Raw genomic sequence first — 19,663 nt, 5'->3', positions numbered from 1 at the left:
GCAAATGAACCATTAAGGAATCCGGCATGAGGACTCCCAAGTCCCTTTGTACCTCAGATTTTTGATTTTTCTCTTTTTAGAAAATAGTCTATCCTTCTATCATGGGAGACTGTTCCAAAGGATTATGACCAATAGGATCCAGTGCTATGGGAGACAGAGAGCGATGTAGTTGTATGCAGGCAACTAGTGCATTGGCACTGGACCTTTGCTATTTATAATATGTGTAAATGATCTGGATGTGGATGTAGGAGGTATACTCTGTAAATTCATAGATCACCTAAGGAAATGGAGATTGACAGTATGGAGGGCAGCCTTAGGCTACAGTGTGACACTGATATTGAAGAAATGGGGTGAGAAATGGCAGATGGAGTTTAATCCCGAGCAATGTGAGGTAAGGCATTTTAGGAGTAATAATGAGGCTAGGATATACATTCTTAATGCACAGGTTCTAGAGGACACTAAGGGACAGAGAAATCTTGGCATGCAAGTCAAAAGATCCATAAAGGTGGCATTGCAGGTGCTATGTAGGTAAAGTGATTAAGATGACAGATAAGATTCTAGCCTTCATTAGTTGGGGATAATTTTGTATATTCATCTGTCTAGCTCAGGAGAACCCATCAATTACAGTTGCCTTTTGATTGAACTTCCATTATTATCAAGTCACTCAAGTTTTGTCAAAATTGAGTTAATTTAATTAAGTATTTTTGGAGTAAAAGGAGGATGAGAGCTGATTTCATAGCAGTGTACAAGATGATAAGAGACATTGGATCAAGCAATTAGCCAGAGACTTTTTTACCTCATGGTAGAAATGGCTAATATGAGGGGGCATAATTTTAAGTGGCAACTGGAAAGTATAGTATGGATGTCAGGGGTCAGTTTTTCTTTACATAGAGACTGGTGGAATGCCCTTCCAGGGGTGGTGCCACTGACACGCCTTTGTCTTTATAGCCTGATATTTCCCCAAAGAATTCCAACAGCGGGGAGTCATTTGCAATTTGTGATTTTCCAGTTCTCATAAACCATTCCAAAATCTGTTGATCCATGAAAGATCACTACTAATGCCTTCACAATTTCTTCAGCTACCTCTTACAGAACCCAGGGGTGCAGTCCATGTGGCCCAGGTCCTCCAGAACTTTCAGCTTCCCAAGCACCCTCTCCATGGTAATTGCAACTACACTCACCTCTGCCCCATGGCATTCTCTTATTTCAGGCATACTGTTGGTGTTGTCCAAAGTGAAGCCTAATGCAAAGTACTTATTGAGTTCAAACACCATTTCTACCATTCCAGCGTCGTTATTCATTGGTCTGATATCCATTCACACCACTTTTTTAAAAACATATATCTGAAAACTTTTGGTATCCTCTTATATTCTGGCTATCCACTCAGCAGTCCTGATGAAGAGTCTTGGCCCGAAATGTGGACTATTTAATCTTGTCCATAGATACTGCCTGGCCTGATGGGTTCCTTCAGCATTTTATGTGTATTACTTTGGATTTCCAGCATCTGCAGATTTTCTCTGGTTTGTTTTCCTCTTTTATATTATTGGTTGGATTATAATCAGAATCAGGTTTAATATCACCGACACAAGTCATGAAATTTGTTGTTTTGCGACAGCAGTACAGTGCAAAACACAAGAAAAAAATTAAATTATAATAAGAAAAAATAAATTAAATAAGAAGTGTAAAAAAAGAAAAAGGAAAGAATGGTGAGGCAGTGTACATGGGCATATTGTCCATTCAGAAATCTGATCGTGGAGGGGAAGAATCTGTTCCTGAAACACTGAGGGTGTATCTTTAGGTTCCTGTACCACCTCCATGATGGTAGCTTACATTCATATTTTCTCTCCTTATTGCTTTTTTACTTATTTTCTACTGGTTTTTAAAAGCTTCCCAATCTTCTAGATTTTTACAGTTTTTAAACTAATATTATATACCCACTCTTTTGCTTTTATGCTGCATTTGACTTCCCTTGTCAACAACAGTGGCTTTACCGTCCCTTTAGAATACTTCTTCATCTTTGTGATGAATCGGTCCTCTGCCTTCTGAATTTCACCCAGATACTCCAGCCATTGCTGTTCTGCTGTCATTCCTGCTAGTGTCCCCACCTTTCTCATGCCTCCATGGTTTATTTTTCTCCACTGTAATATTGATTCTTCTGACTTTAGCTTCTCTCTCTCTCTCTCTCAAACTGCACAGTAAAGTCTATCATATTATGGTCACTCTCTCCTAAGGGTTCCTTTTCCTCAAGCTCCCTAGCAAATCTGGATCATTACCCTACATCCAATCCAGAATAGTCTTTCTCCTAGTGGGCTCAACCACAAGCCGCTCTAAAAGCCCTCTCATAAGCATTCTATAAATACTCTCTCTTGGGATTGATCACCAACCTGATTTTCCCCAAACTACCTGCATATTGTAAACACCCTGTGACTATTGTAACATTGCCTTTTCTGTCTTCGGTAGTAATTTGTAGCCCACCTCCTGGCTAATATTTGGAGATCTGTATACAACTCCCAGCAGGGCTTTTTACCCATGAAGTTTCTTAACTCTACCGACAGTGATTCTATAACTTCTAATCCTATGTCACCTCTAAGGAGTTAATTTCATTTTTTACTGAACAAGCCGCCCAACCTCCTCATCATTTTGATACAATGTAGATCCTTGGATGTTAAGCTCCCAATGTGGTCTTCTTTCAGCCATGGCTCAGTAATACCCATGTTTTATCTGCCAATTTCTAACTGCACTACAAGATCATCTACCTTATTCTGTCTACTGCGTGCATTAAATACAACAGCTTTAATCAAGTTTTCTTCACACTTTTCAACTTTCCACCTATGTTACCAGAAGTTAAATTCCTAGCCCTTTCTAAACTTCAGAGATTCAAAATGCATTTATTATCAAAGATTGTACAAATTATACACCTTGATTTGTTTACTTAACAGGCAGCCACAAAGCAAGGAACCTGAAAGAACCCAATTTTAAAAAAGGTAACACCAACCCCCAGCGCCCACAGAATTCGGTTCATCATATTATTGAGGAAGTTGGCTGCAAAAGGTCGTAGACACGAAGCACAGCAGCCAGGGGCCATCTCTCAGTTTTAGCATCTTGGAGAAAGGAGCCCCCAGACTACCTTGGCCAGTGTTTCAGTTGTCCAAACCTCGCATTAGGAACCGGGCCCTGCTGTGATCAATCAGTCTGGGCCTATATTCCATTGCCACAGAAGCTGCTCTTGACCTCTCCATATCAGCTCAGCACTTCGAGCCATCCAACCTCACCTGCTTTTTGACACCTTGCCTTTCCAGTCAGTCTGGGCTGGCGTTTAAATTATCCAAACAGCGTATTGTACCTCACATTAGAATCCGGGCTCTGCCGCGGCAAATTGCTCCAACCCTAGGACGCGCCACCCAGCGATTTGCTTCGGACCTAGATTTTGCTGCCGAAGAAGCCGTTCTTGATTTATCCAAATCAGTTCGCTGCTTAGAGTGATCCACCCTCTCACCTGGGTTAGTTGGACGGGCATCTGCCTCCACCGTCCCGTCTTCTGCCCTCTAAATCACTCACTCACTCCAGCTCCACGAGCGTCGATTTTGCAGTGCACGTCTCTCGAGTTTGCTTTGCCTTCAGTTGTTTCTTCATTGTTTGCAGTGATAGTTTACCACAATTAACAGAAAAAAGTGTTATTAATAGTATTTTAAATCAAATTCCTTTGCCTTTGAATCACCAGTAAGCTGTTGCACATCTTTGGTAGCACCATCTTAAACCATGTGCTGCATGCTGCACAAACTGGTGATCTGACAACAAGAGCCAGTGGCACAGAAAGAGGTGCATGTTGACCAGTCGCCCAAGAGACATCACATACAGAATAACGAAAAGCTGGTAGAACGAGGCAATTACAAGGGGTGTCCCAGTTGTACATCTCCAGCTCAGCTGCCAGTTCAGAGGGAGAAGATGGCAACTGGCATTTTCAGTATGCAATCTATCATTACACACAGTGGTTCTCTCCATCATTAACAGCTTTATAGTTCAACAGTGATCAGCCAAGAGCCCAGATGGTAGATAATACTCTCAGATTTTCCTTCGTAGAATCACCTGCACTGAATTGAATACATCAGTGAAGAAATCTCTGATGCAGAGCTCAGTACAACTCACTCTGGCAGCTCACCTTGATACACCTTGCAAGTGCATGGCATTTAATTCTGCATTACTGAAAAGAATAAGGGTTATCATTCCTATATGTTAATGGAAAATCCTACAAAAAGTAGTGGATAGCGCTCAGAACATCACGGGTAAGATACACACCACCACTGAGCACATCTACATGAAGCAATGTCCCAGGAAAGCAGCAATCATCAGAACAACCCATCACCCAGGTCATCAAGTCGTCAAGTCACTTTTTATTGTCATTTCGACCATAACTGCCGGTACAGTACACAGTAAAACTGAGATGTTTTTCAGGACCATGGTGCTACATGAAACAGTACAAAAACTACACTGAACTACGTAAAAACACTGAAAAAAAAACTACACTAGACTACAGACCTACTCAGGACTGCATAAAGTGCACAAAACAGTGCAGGCATTACAATAAATAATAATAACAAGACAATAGGCGCAGTAGAGGGCAGTAAGTTAGTGTCAGGCTAGGCTCTGGGTATAGAGGAGCTTGATGGCTTGAGGGAAGAAACTGTTACATAGTCTGGTCGTGAGAGGTCATACTCTCTTCTCACTGTTGTCATCAGGAAGGTGGTACAGGAGCCTCAGGACTCATACCACTAGGGTCAGGAAGAGTTAATACCCCTCAACCATCAAGCTCTTGAACTAAAGAGGATACCTCACTTGTCCAATCATTGAAATACATAAGAACATAAGAAATAGGAGCAGGGGTAGGCTATCCGGCCCATCGAGCCTGCCCCACCATTCAATAAGATCATGGCTGATCTGTCCGTAAACTCAGCTCCATCTACCTGCCTTTTCCCCATAGCCCTTAATTCCCCTACTATGTAAAAATCTATCTAACTGTTTCTTAAACATATTTAGTGAAGAAGCCTCAACTGCTTCCCTGGGCAGAGAATTCCACAGATAATGTTCAAATGTTCTCCCAACATATCAAACTCACTTTCAAAGACTCTTCATCGCTTATTTATTATTTTCTGTACTTACAGTTTGTTGTCTTTTGCACAACACCCAAGTTGTTGTGGCCTTTTATTGATTCTGTTATGGTTGATATTCTATAATGGATTTATTGGATATGTCCACAAGAAAATGAATCTCAGGGTTGTATATGGTGACATATTAGTACTTCGATAATAAATTTACTTTGAACTTTAAACGGATTTTGTATTTCATCCCATCCCCATGCTATCTCATTATATAGACAGAAATAATCCAAAATCCCAAAATAAATCTGAAATAATCTGGCCCCAAGTGTTTCGGATAAGGGATACTCAACTTGTAGCAGGTTTGATTTTCTCTCTCATTTTCTCTCTCTCTCTCTCTCTCTCTCTCTCTCTCTTTCTCTCGTAACAGATGACGAGAATCTTAATCATTCTGCATACGATTTGTTAAATGTATTTCATACATGCGAACCATTCCTACTCATTTATTAATTAACTTAATTTTGGAGTACCAAAGAGTGCAACTTTTAACAATGATTTTCTAGCAGCAATGACAGTAGAATTTAAATTTAAAATTAATAAATTGATTTTGCTTCAGCTTTTGATGTAGCTATTTGAAACAGATAAATCTTCATTTATATATCAAGTTGATGAGCCAGTGCATTATGTACAACTGATTCTCAACCTCCTGTTACATAATAATCCTACATCATACGCTACTATATACTATATCAATATTCAGCTTGCTGTGACTGCCACCGCATGAGGCCTCAAAGATTATTTCACTTGTCAGTACCACAGAAGAATTAAAAAATGTTCAGCAAGACTTTGAAACAGATCACCTCATCTAAAATGAGTTTCCAGGCATGCATTTTGCAGTTTTGACATTGTCTTAGAATAGTACTGCACATAATTGCTGGAATAAAGGAACTTAATTCATCATGTGTGAGGTTTTGCATTTGGGGAGGTCAAATATAAAAGGAATTATACAGTTAATGGCAGAACATTTAACACATTAATGTTCAGAGGGATCTTGAGTCCAAGTCCATGATTCCCGAAAAATGGTCACACAAGTAGATCGAAGGTGAATGGCATCCTTACCTTCTTTGGCCAGGGCACGGAGTATAAGAGCAAGGAAGGTATGTAAAATTTTGATTATGCTGCACTTGGAGTATTGGGTGCAATTCTGATTGTCTCGTTAGAGGAAGGATGCAGAGGCTTTGAAAGGGGGTACACCCGAGGTTTACCTCTTGATGCCTGTTAGAGAAGGCCTGACAGAAGTTTATAAAATTGTGGGAAGCACAGATTAGTTAGACAGTCAGATTATTTCAAAGGTACATTTAATGTCAGAGAAACGTAGATCCTGACATGCTTTTTCTTCGCAAAGGTCCATGAAAACAGGAGTGCCGCAAAGAATGAATGACAGTTAAATGTTAGAACCCCAAAGCCCCCCCAGCTCCCTCCTCCCACGCATAAGCTGCAGCAAAGCAACCCCCACCCCACCAGCAGAAAAGCATCTGCACCCAACACCAAACACTCATGTGTAGCAAAGCATCAATAAAGACACAGACTTGTAGTACTCCAAAGACTACTCGTTCACCCAATAATTTGATGGCTCTCGCTCTCCCTAATAAGGGAAAAAGAGGTGTCCCCATTTCACAGTGAGAGGGGAGATGTAACAAACAACTTGCTGATTTATGATGTTAAAAGTCCAATGTGTCGTTTTTCCGAGCTCTGTGCCCAAAGATCTCGGGTTTCTGGGCACACAGCCAGCAGCCAGCTTGCTACTTTCAATCTTCCATCTCCCATGACAAACCGACTCCCTGCAGAGGCACCAACCACAAGTCCACCCACCTCCGGAGCCACGAAATCCTGGAACTCTGAAGGTGAGCTAATCTAGACCGTGTCCTTGGTATCTCAAATAACGGCCAATTGTGAGACTCTGAGTGTGGGTCCCATTCCCGCAAAGAACCAAAGGCAACGTTTAACTGCAGGTTAGGGTCTTCAGAAGAACCCTGAAAGAGTAAAATAGAGATATTAAAGGTAGAAATAGAGCTGTTTCCAAAGATGCAAACAAAGGAGTCGCTGTTGGGCGCCATTAGCTCCTTAACTCCACCCACCAGGGTAGAAATGTCAGATACTAGACGACTAGGTAAGAGGGGAAACATTTAATGGAGATGGGCAGGGCAGTTTTTTTTATGCATAGTATGTAGGTGCCTGGAATAGGTTGCTGGGGGGTGCGGTTGGAAGCAGATACAATAGACGGGTTCAAGAGGCTTTTAGATGGACACACAAATATGCAAAAGTGCAGGGTATGTATCATGTACAAGTAGAAAATATTTAACTTAATTTGGTATCATGTTCAGGACTTGTTCCTGTGCTGTACTGTTCTATGTAGATATGGGCCCTTTTGCCCAGCTTGCCAATGCTGAGCAAGTCCCTTCCTGAGGAAGTCCCATCAGGCACTGAGAACATCCACTTTAATGTTCTGCAAGAGTTCCAATGCCTTCTGCTTCATGATATCAACATGCTGTAGAATATCAGCATACTGCTCCCTGATATTACCATCTTCCAGGTCCTTTTTCTTGTTAAAAAAAACCAATGCCAAATACTCAATTAGTACCTTGTTCATTTCCTTTAGCTCCAGGCATAAATTCCTTTCTTTGCCCTTGAGAGGTCCTACCCTCTCCATAGTTACCCTCCTGTTTTTAATATTTACAATGCTTAGAATTCTCTAGGGTCCTTCTCACCAAGGTCATTTCATGGCCCTTTCTGTCCCTCCTGATTCTTTGCTTCAGTTCTCTCCCTTTATATTAATCAGTGACCCTGTCTAATTTCAGCTTCCTATACCTTATTATGCTTCCCTTTTCTTTTTGTCTAAATTTGTAACATTTATTGTTTGTAATTTATAGTAATTTACTATCTACTACTGTCATCAGGACTCCCAGCACCCAGAACATGCCCTCTTCTTGCTGTTGCCAACAAGAAAGTGATACAAGAGCCTCAGGACTCACACCAAGTTGAGGAACAGTTATTACTCCTCAACCATCAGGCTGTTGAACCAAAGGGGATAACGTCACTCAACTTCACTCACCCCATCATTGCACTCACAACCAATGGACTCACTTTCAAGGACTCTTCATACCATATTCTTGATATTTATTGCTTCTTTATTTATTAATCTTATTTCTTTCTTTTTGTATATACACAATTTGATGTCTTTTGCACACTGGTTGAATGCCCAAGTTGGTGCAGTCTTTCATTGATTCTATTATGGTTATTATTCTATTAATGATTTATTGAGTATATCTGCAAGAAAATTAACCTCAGGGTTGTATATGGTGATATTTATGTACCTTGATAATAAATTTACTTTGAACAACTGCAGTCACCTCTTCCTCTGAAGCTCTTCTGGTCACTTTCTTCAGACCAGTTCCTTTTTAACTAAAATGATCTCACATACATTGTAGATTTTAACTTGTATTTGGAAATGTGTTGCTGGAAGAAATATTGTAGCCCATTATGAAACCATGGAATGACAGTATAAACAGGACAACGATTTGGCATCAACACCATTCCAGATCCAGCAAATTAAAGCCATAGAACTGAGATCAAAATCAGCTCCTGTTATTCAATGCTCTCTTTAGATCTGCATATGAAACAATGTGCTGCAATTATTAATAATGTTTTCCCAGTCTGCAGAAAAATATCACCTGGGCAAAATTTTGAATGTTAGTGATTTGATTGGGAGAAATATAAAAGGCTGTGAGCGACCACACCAACCTCACAGTTCATATTTAGTTATTTGTAGACTAACACTAATACTTCTAGAAATCATTGGAATTACATTTCTGTTGATGTAGCCAACAAGATGACTGGAGTTTTACTAATGCACGAATGACTGAGAATTTTAATCTGTCTACATAAATTTGTTTTTGCCTGACACTGAGATACAAGGTGGTTACTCATGAGGAATTAAAGATTTAGAACAATTAACGCATTTTTCAGGGGTCAGGACACAAAGAGCCATTATAGTTTTAGTGAAGGCTTTTGTTTACTGATTGGTGCGGCAAAGAATATGAGCCACCAACAGGCGAGAGCTCAACTTCCAACACTGAATATTAATTAAACTGTAAAGTGGATCTTTCGCCTCATTGTGCAATCTGATGAATATAATTGGGCATGTGATTGATCATTGGCTCCGATATTCCTAGTAAGCAGTCATTCACTGGGTGGTTTCTTACCGGTCAGACTCTGATGAGCGCTAACAGGATGTACAGCATTTAAGGTACTTCTCATATCGTCGAATCACTTTTCTTACATTTGAATTTACCTCTCAGAAAAAAAAGGTAATATTTTTGCAGCGAAGTCTAGCAGATCTGCAGAGAATGGCTGAAGAAAACTCTACGGTGTCTTGTTCAGCTGAAGCTGAGAAGACTATAACTAGTGTACATCATCCAGAAATGGTTGATAATATCAAAGGAGCAGTAGACGCCATCCAATCAACAGAAGAAAATATCCCATCAGATGCGGTAAGCAATTTTCTTTTACCTGAAAATATTACATCCAGTGAAGGAGCCAAATCAACTACTGAAGAAAATTGTTCACTTTCAGAAGAGATAATTGCAGATAACAAGACCATTACAGGCACTGAACAAACAGAGTCATGTAGTAAAGAGAATTGTCCAGCTCCAGAGGGCATCCCATGTAATGAGGAAACCTGTTTAACTATTGAACAGGTTGTTTCAACTGAAAAGGAAATCAGTTATCCTGCAGACGAGATTACCCCATGTACCAAGGAAGACTGTTTATCTCCAGACCTGGCCACGCAGACTGCCCAGAAAAGTGATTCTTCTGCTGTCAAGGCCGTGCCTATTCCCACGCAAACTAATTTGCCTTGTGAACAGACACTTGTTCAGGAGACAACTTCCTCAACTGAAAACATAAATCAGCCCACAGAGGACATGGTCTTAACTACAGAAAGTGCCAAATCATTCACAGCAGAAACTGTTATTCCTGAAGTAACATCGATTCAAAGTACAGGTCTAGAGTCTGAGGTAGCACCTTCAAGTTCTTTCATAGAAGAAGGAATAGCACTACCGAGCACTCTTTTGGAAAACTCTGCTGATGGTGAAAGAACTGAAACAGGTAAAGTCGAGGATTTTTTTTTGGATTTGGAATTAATTACTATATATTTTAGAAGAAAACATTTCAAATGAGTAGCAGTAACAAGTAATATTGTAACTATTTCTTGCTATGTATAGCTGCACAAAAATTGCTAACTCATATTTAAAATCAATTTAAGGATTCATTGCAACTAAAGCTACTAGTCCCAAATACTGTTAAAATAACACACATTATAGAACACAAAATAATCTGTAATTTTCAACAAGTATCTTTCAAAGAAGGTAAAACAAAATACACGGCAATTGCAGATCAGTCATACTGTTTACTTTGAAGTTAATACTATGAATATGACAAACAGAAGGAAACCAAATTCATCTTGCTTCTTATTACAGAATGTATTCTATCATATGAACCCCATTCTCCAACCTGTCAATTATCTGTGGCCGCGATGGTAGTGTAGCAGTTAACGTGATGCTACTAAAGCTTGGAGTTGTGTGTTCAATTCTGACATCATTTGTAAGGAGTCTGTATGTTCTCCCTATGGAATGCATGGGTTTTCTTCTTAACAAACTATATGATCTCATACAATATTTTATTCCTGGTTTCTGGATCTGGCCTTCTCCCATTGTCCAAAGATGTACCAGTTAGGTTAAATGGTCATTGTTAGCTATCCTGTGATTAAACTATGGTTACGTTTGGGGTTTGGATGGCACAGTGCAAAGGGTTGGAAGGGCTTATTCTGCCCTGTGTCTCAATAAAGAAATAAATTACTGTATTCCATTAATCAATACATGGTGAAGCAATATTGTCCATTTAGTGATTCTGCCCAGCGTGAATTTCTGTCCCAATACATACTTGCAAAGGCATAACAATTTTAAGATTAAAAAAAACTATTTTCTTCGATCATTTGACCAATGCTGATATCACCTTAAACACAAAAATTTACACATACAATTTAATGAGACTATCAACCAAGTATCATCTAGATTAGCACAATGTTATTCAGTAAATCTTGAAGAGGTTATCCTTGCACTTTCTGGATAAATATATTAAAGCCTACAGATTAGCTATTAAAGTACTGAAGTCTTGTGACTGGCAGCAGGATTCCATGATGTACAGAGATTTGGAAGGTCATCATACTTTGGACCCTTGGGTTGGAAATAAATGATGAAAATATTGTATGAGATCATATTGTTCTTTGTTAAGAGTGAGAAGATAACTGAGGTAATTTTGTATTTTCAATACAAAAGGCAGACTAGCATATAATTATTTATCGGGTGATTAACATTTATTGGGTTCTGGAAGAGTGTGAGGTTCAGGTAGGCTGCCTATAATAGATTCCACAATTATGTACTTGGTTCCATGGATTTCAACAGTTAGATGATGAATAGGGCCAACAACAAACCTAGCTTATACAATATTACTTGCTAATTCTCAAGATAAATTTCTATCCGCTCTGTCTGGTGTACTTTTGCACTTACAACTGAACATGCAACACTGAAAAGGAACTTCAGCAACACACTTGAAACAAGAACGTAACTTCACTTGCCCCATCATTGAAATGTTCCTACAGCCAATAGACTCATTTTCAAGGATTCTTTGTCTCATGTTCTGGATATTTATAATTATTTATTTCTTTTTGTATTTGCATAGTTTGTTGTCTTTTTCACACTGGTTGAAAACCAAATTGGTGTGCTTTCATTGATTCTGTTATGGTTATTAATCTATTTTGGATTTATTGAGTATGCCTGCAAGAAAATGACTCTCAGGGTTGTAGGTGGTGACATATATGCACTTCAATAATAAATTTACTTTGAGCATTTGAATCAGAATTAGACACAGAAATGGACTTCTGGCAAAATTTGCATTAATATTTTTAAACGTTAGTTCTTGCAGTGGAGAAGGCTATCGAATTATCAGAAGTGTGCAAGGAGAAAGCAGATCAAAATGTAATAAATCACAATACCAATGAAAATGGCGATGAAATACAGGCCGATGAAGAGATTGACTCACAAGAATTCCAAGAGAGCAGTGACTTAGAGTCACCTTCAACTAGTCCTATTCAACCAGAATCACTGACTAATACCGACTATGCTGAGGAGCAATCAAGACCATCAAGCCGACCTGATGTTACCAAACACACCTACTCCAGGTACAATACTGTCTCTTATCGCAAGATCAAAAAAGGAAATACTAAGCAGCGTATTGATGAATTTGAGTCAATGTTACAAATAAATTAAATGTTGCTACAAATATGCAGCAACAACTACTGTTTCCTGTCATTAAATTTAATTGAATTAATTGACCTAGAAATTGAATAGTGGTGTAAAAGCTATTTGATTGAAGGCCCATTGCAGAAAAACTGTGTGGAGTGAGGTCCAAGAAATTGCAGGTTAAGCCTTACACTTTCAAAAGAAAATAGACAAATGGATGGATTGATAATGGCTGGGACCCCAGAGGGAGAAAAGATTGCAAGATTCAGGAGCAGAAATAGACCATTTGGCCCATTGAGTCTGCTCCACCATTTCATCATGGCTGATCCAGTTTTCCCTTTCAGGCCCAATCTCCTCCCCTCTCCCTGTATCCCTTCATGTCCTAACCCATCATGAATCTATCAACCTCTGCCCTAAATATGCTCAACGACTTGGCCTAAACAGCCATCTGCAGCAATGAATTCCACAGATTCCCCACTGGTCAGACCTCATGCTTGGGAGGGGAGATACAATGGGTCTTCCGATACTATGGAGATTGTTGAGTGCATTCCCAATATTGAACTAGTTCTGTCCATTATTAACAGGGGCATCTGTGGATGGGGTGGTGGGGGAACTGGGAAGATGTAAAAGCTTGATGGAAGACTAGGCAAGTTGTGCATCTGAAAGGGCTCATAAGCATTGTGAAGTTCTGCTTCTATGTGTCTGGTCTTTGCCATCTCCCAGCATTGCATGCATGGTCCAGAATCGGCCAAGCCACATCTGGACATATGAAGCTTGGTGTTGCAGATGCATAAAAGATCTGGATGAAAAAAAAATCACAACTTTGAGGGGGGAAGGGCAAGCCCTTATGATGGAAATTTTTAAAGAAATAGGACAACGTAATAGAATTGGCATTACACCATTCAATTTCTAGGCCATTGTTTTCACTTTAGATTCTACATATCACAACTTATTACAATTTAAATGCAAAAATTATATGGCTTGTTGAATTCAAACCAGCAAAGTACATGAAATAAATTTATTACAGCAGTAATCCAAAGAGAACTGTAACCTGCAGAGTTCACGTTTTAACTTTGTAGATTAATATCATCTCATTATTCTGCATCACAACTATGAAGCAAATCAACAACATCCATTTTTAAGAAAGTGATTAATTCATCCTTTAGACTAAAAATAAATATTAAGTAGTGAATGGCCCCTTAAGGATCAGAATGTTTCAGCAAGATTGTTGCAATTAAATGCCGAACAACTATGCCTTATGTTAGTGGATAATCTGAATTAAACCTTATTCGTTTCATGTGACCATTGTTAATCAGGTCAAATAGATATTGTGGTAATCACGTGTATTGTTGAAGTTTTCTTTATAACTTTGTATTAGTCTGTTGTGAACAAGACTATTGCAATTAGGAATTTAGCAATTGTCATGAATGTAACTTAAAACATATGATTAGTTCTTATATTGTTTATTACCCATTGCTTTTCTGTCTTAATATTTGTTTTGGTTCATTCTCTGCTTAAATAATAAATCAGTGCACCACCCATCTTGAACAATTTGTATTTTCGTCTTTTACTTGGTGGCAAGTTTTGAGTAACATTCTTTCATATGCATCACAAAATGAAGACCAATTGTTCAACAAATATTGTTATTCAAATCATAAACACGAGCAGGTCAGCAGATGCTGGAAATCCAAAACAACACATCCAAAACACTGGAGGAACAGGTCAGGTAGGTCCTGAGGAAGAGTCTCGGCCTGAAACATCAACTATCCATTCAAAGTTGTAAGTACATTTATTATCAAAGTATGTATGCATTATACAACCTTGAAATTTGTCTCCTAACAGGCAGCCATGAAACAAAGAACAATACAGCACAGTACAGGCCATTCAGCCCACAATATTGTGCCGACCCTTAAACCCTGCCTCCCATATAACCCTCCAGCTTAAATTCCTCCATATACAAGAAAATTAAAAAAAAGACCGTCAAACACCCAAAGAGCGGGTAAGGAGAAAAAACATCATGCCCATTAAAAAAACCCCCAAAAAATAAAGACCATCACACAGCCAATGTGCCAAGAAAAAGAACATATGCAAACAATAACCGCAAGCAAATAGCGTTCTAAACTGAAGTCTGTAAAGAGGGTCCTATAGTTCAGCACAGAGCTGAGTTGGGGAGCCGGCCTGTCCCTCGCCTCAGGCTTGGGCCCTGACACCCTGACCTTTGAGCCTAAATCGGCATCCAAACAGCAGATTCAATTGCCTCGACATGCTTGGGGGCCAGGACCCATTCCCATAGATGCTGCCTGACCAGCTGAGTTCCTCCAGCACATTATGTGTGTTGCCCTGTTACTCAAATGTTATTTTTCCCAATCAATATCTTCTTGTACCCAATATCCAAACAATGTGGTAGTGAGTTTATGACTGGGAAGTAGATTGTTGGCACTATGATCAGACAGCTTTAGTTCTCTGGGTGTGGTACTTCTGTGGCCAGAAAACTATTTCCTGATGTTTAAGTATGGGATAAAGTTTTAAAATGAAAAAGGAGCCAGGGACCACCATGCTGTCAAAATTAAACAGAAATTAATATTTAACACTATTCATACTATCAAACACTTTTCAAGTTCATCCTATACTGAGAATTTTTCAACATATTCAAACCGTTGACTAGATTTCAAGGCACTACCTCTTCATGTTTTAGTTATAGTACAATATCTATATTAAGACAGATTTGTATAGTCCACATGCAATGTATCAAGACTGTTTTTCCTAGCATAGTAAACTAAATCCCCTTGAGAACATGGAAACACCAAGCTTAAATGGAAATGTTATGCCCCATCTGGTGTAAGTATCTATAAGTAACTTTACTGTGTCATCATTCACTTCAAGGGCAAGTTCACTTCACTACTTAGTCTTTTCCCAAAGTGGTCTAATTGTCAAAAATCACCATTTTGAGTAGTGGGCCCCCCCTTCCCACCAAGGAGGAGACACTTTCCGCTAATAAACCAGATTACATACAGGTTATTTTTAAGTGAAGCAATGCTTAATCCTGAGGAGTAATACTTAACAGAGATTTATGACTTACATAGAATTTCTAAATACAAGTACAGATCTTATAAACTAGAAAGACATACCAAATATTTGCAGATGGACAAGTCATCCATTGATGAAGCATGAATTATGTATCTGCTCTCTACCAATTCTACCTGCCTTCTGACATTCAATTTTCCTCTTAATTGGCATCATCGGTTTGCAATGCTTCTCAACTACTTTATCAGGCCAGGTGGATGGAGTGTTTAATTAGGCCAACATGGACTCCCCTGTTTCTCTTCATTGGGGCATAGTTTAACTAGACCACCATGGATCTTTGTGTAAGTTTTGATTAAATCAGAAGGGTGAGAAAAGTGTCCAGTTAGAAGTCAAGAGGGTGAGCAAATAATGGAAGTTAAAACTTTAACATATTGGCCAACAACCGATTTATCTATTAAGAGGAATAGATAGAGTGGACAGCCAGCGCCTCTTCCCCAGGGCACCACTGCTCAATACAAGAGGACATGGCTTTAAGGTAAGGGGTGGGATATTCAAGGGGGATATTAGAGGAAGGTTTTTCACTCAGAGAGTGGTTGGTGCATGGAATGCACTGCCTGAGTCAGTAGTGGAGGCAGATACACTAGTGAAATTTAAGAGACTACTAGACAGGTATATGGAGGAATTTAAGGTGGGGGGGTGGGTTATATGGGAGATGGTGTTTAAAGGTTGGCACAACATTGTGGGTTGAAGGGCCTGTACTGTGCTATACTACTCTATGTAACCCTCTTGAACCCTGGCCAATTTGTGCTACAGCTGAAAAAAAAATTCATTTAATGAACAGCGAGCTACTTGATCTGTGAAAAGTTTCAGCTGCTGTGCTTAAAAGGAAACTGTGATTAACAATAAGGTCCTGGGTGCCTGGAAAGTGAATGTCCATCACAGGTGAACTGCTACAATAGTTATGATGAAGGTAATTGCTGGGTTCTTGGGAGGGGAGTCCCTTGATGTAGATAGAATGACAGTGATATGCTTCCAAGTCTGGGTGGCGTCTGTGATTTGGAGGAGTTCTGATTTTGCCATGGTCAGTTAGAGTAAAAAAAATTACCTAGATTTTGTAGAGAAATTGACATTTGATTTCTGACACTTTTCTGTTGAGTGTCAGCAGGTTTGGGATTCCTGTGCATGTACATAGAACCTAACAACACAGTACAAGCCCTTTGGCTGACGAGGTTGTGCCAGCTTTTTTATCTACTTTTTGGTTGTGCCAGCTTTTTTATCTTTTTTATCTTTTTTACCTCAGTCTATCCAACCTTTCCCTCTTATATAACCATCCATTTTGCTATGATCCTTGAGCCCACACAAGTTTCTTAAATGTTCCTAATGTATCTGCCTCTACTACTACCCCTAGCAGGGCATCCAGGGTGGTGACTTTCTGGAATTTGTCACCACGTGCAGCTGTGGAGGCCAGGTTGTTGGGTGCATTTAAGGCAGAGATTGATAGCTTCTTGATTGGACGTGGCATCAAAGGTTATGGGGAGAAGGCCGGGAAATGGGGGTTGAGGAGAAGAAAAAAGGATCAGACATGATTAAATGGCAGAGCAGACTCGATGGGCCAAATGGCCTAATTCTTCTCCTATGTCTTATGGTCTTATCCCACACACCCACCACTCTCTGTGTAAAGAACTTAACTGTGATATCTCTCCTACACTTTCCTCCAATCACCTTAAAATTATGCCTCCTAGTATTTGCCATTATCCACCCTGGGATGTAGAGTTTCATAGCTCTCTGGATATCTACTCAATGATATCTCTAATCATTTTGTACATCTCTATCTAAAGTCACCTCTCCATTTTTTTTTTGCTGCAAAGAGAGAAGCCCTAGCTTGCTCAACATACCGTCATAAGACATGCCCTCTAGTCCAGGCAGCATCCAGGTGAATCTCCTCTGCACCCGCTCAAAAGTTTCCATATCCTTTCTGTAATGAGGTCACCACAACTGAACAGTTCTTTCAGGGTTTCACCTCACATCGCTTCCTTATGAAGCATTTTACTATGATCTGTGAGATACTAATTAAAATTGTGCAAAATTTTCACCATGTAGCTGGAAATCCACTTGAGCAATTTCTGCCAGTTGGGGTCTGTCATCAGAATAATGCCTCTCTTCTGCAGAGCACTAATGCAAATACCAGATAATTTGTATGTCTTGGCATTGTGTCAGTCTCTAAATATTTAATGAATTTGTTTATAAGTGCATATTTTAGTTATTTTTCAGGTTTAATAGATTGAATGTTTTGATAATCTCCAAGTTTTGAGTGTCACTGCACGTGATATCTTTGCTATTGGGCTGAGGGAGGTGATTGACTTAACTGAATGTCAAAGTCTTTTTCAACATTTTGGCAGGCAGGGCTCGTTCTGCCCTCCCATGTGATAAGAATCATGCCTTGGAACGTCTTGTTGCTGCACAGGACCTCACTGGGGGGTGGGGGGGGGGGGAGGTGGGAATGATGAGTCATTTTCATCTGTCTTTCTCTTAGGCAAGTTCAGACCTGGTGTAGGATACCACTGTCTGTGTTTGTTATATTTTTAAAAATTGTATTTCAGAAATATCCAAAGCATTATTATTACTTATATTTTGTAATTATAATTGGTACTTGCCTAAGTGGTGGCTACCATTTTACACTTGGCATTCTGCCCCAAAATGAGGAGATTCTGAAGTACTACCATCTCTCAGTGCTATTTCTGGTGGCCAAGCGGAGAGCCCTCTGCTCTCCATATAGCGTCACAAGTTACTTCCTTGGATTGGCATAATGTTCGATACAAATATCCACACATCCACTTTCAAACCAACACACACACACACAAAATGCTGGAAGAACTCAGCAGGTCAGGCTGCATCTATGGAAATGAATAGACAGTTGACATTTCAGGCCAAGACCCTTCTTCAGAGCTGAGGAAGAAGGGGGAAGATGCCAGAATAAAAAGGTGAGGGGAGTGGAAGGAAGCTAGTTGGAAGGTGATAGATGAAGCCAGGTGGGTGGGAAAGGTCAAAGGGTGGAGAAGGAATCTGAAAGGAGAGGAGAGTGGACCATAGGAAAAAGGGGAGGAGGGGACCAGGTGGAAGTATTGAGCAGATGATAAGAAAAAAGTCTGAGGGGGAATAAAGAAAAGTGGGGGTGGGGTGTATTGTTTACTGGAAGGAGAAATTCATACACTTCCACTTTCTCTATCAGCTTGGCAGTGTAGGTGATATTTGTACATAGGTGGTGTGAAGGTGACGAATCTGTTAATTTCTGACATCCCATTTGTGCCCATAAGACTAAATTGAGAACCTACAAGTAAATATTTGAGTCTATGTAAGTTCTGTTTCTAATTTTCAACCAAATTTCAAGTAAACCATGATCCTCACCAGATCATTCTATACATGTTCATATCGCACACTCTGCAAATGAACTGATAGATTAATTTTAATTCAATCTAAAATAACTCTATACACTTAGTGGCCACTTTAATTAGATACATCCGCTCATATTGTGAATATATAAATCAGCAAATTATATAGCAGGAAATCAAGGCATAATACCACGCAGGTGTGGTCAGGAGGTTCTGTTGTCATTCAGGGCAAACTTGAGAATGGTGATGAAATGTGATCTAAGTGACTGACCGTCGAATGATTGTTGGTGCCAGATGGGGTGGTTTGAGTATCTCAGAAATTGCTGATCTCCTGGCATTTTCATGCTCAACAGTCTCTAGAGTTTACAGAGAATGGTGCGAGAAACAAACAAAAAAAAAAATCTAGTGAGCGGCACTTCCATGGGCAAAAATGCCTTATTCGTGAGAAAGGTCGGACTGGTTCAAGCTGACAGGGAGGCGACAGTAACTCAAATAACCACACGTTACAATAGTGGTGTGCAGAATGCAGAACGTGTCGAACCTTGAAGTGGATGGGCTACAGCAGCAGAAGCCCATAAACGCTATTTGCTTACTTATATTAAATTGTATTTTCTCTCTGCACATTGGATGTTTTTTATTTTTTTAATGGATTTGTTTTTTTGCTGTCTGTAAGGAGACATATCAGGGTTGTGTAATATATACATACTTTGATAATAAATGTACTTTGAATTTTAAACATACACTCAGTGACAATTTTATAAGATATGGGAGGTACCTAATAAAGTGGACAGTATACTTC

The 19,663-nt window shown here is 39.5% G+C and overlaps 2 protein-coding genes across 5 annotated transcripts in view; one reads left to right on the top strand and one right to left on the bottom strand.

The window, feature by feature from the left end:
• Positions 1-6,647: 6,647 nt before the first annotated feature.
• Positions 6,648-19,663, bottom strand: part of LOC140728514 (uncharacterized) — a 43,842-nt gene continuing 30,826 nt past the window's right edge. Inside the window, exon 11 of the mRNA XM_073047348.1 lies at positions 6,648-7,126. The gene's annotated coding sequence lies outside the window, so the exon portion shown is untranslated. The remainder of the gene's footprint in view (positions 7,127-19,663) is intronic.
• Positions 9,283-19,663, top strand: part of LOC140728516 (uncharacterized) — a 257,010-nt gene continuing 246,629 nt past the window's right edge. For 2 of the 4 annotated variants that reach the window (XM_073047349.1, XM_073047350.1), the window contains exons 1-3: positions 9,283-10,259; positions 12,126-12,390; positions 14,120-14,230. In XM_073047349.1, coding sequence (XP_072903450.1) covers positions 9,500-10,259; positions 12,126-12,390; positions 14,120-14,230 — 1,136 coding nt within the window. In that variant the 5' untranslated portion in view covers positions 9,283-9,499. Of the gene's footprint in view, positions 10,260-12,125; positions 13,991-14,119; positions 14,231-19,663 lie in introns of those variants that run through there. The other 2 variants (XM_073047353.1, XM_073047351.1) reach the window with 2 other exon arrangements.

This window comes from Hemitrygon akajei, chromosome 5, assembly GCF_048418815.1.
Source record: "Hemitrygon akajei chromosome 5, sHemAka1.3, whole genome shotgun sequence".
Taxonomy (NCBI): domain Eukaryota; kingdom Metazoa; phylum Chordata; class Chondrichthyes; order Myliobatiformes; family Dasyatidae; genus Hemitrygon; species Hemitrygon akajei.
This window is presented reverse-complemented; position numbering and strand designations above follow the sequence as displayed.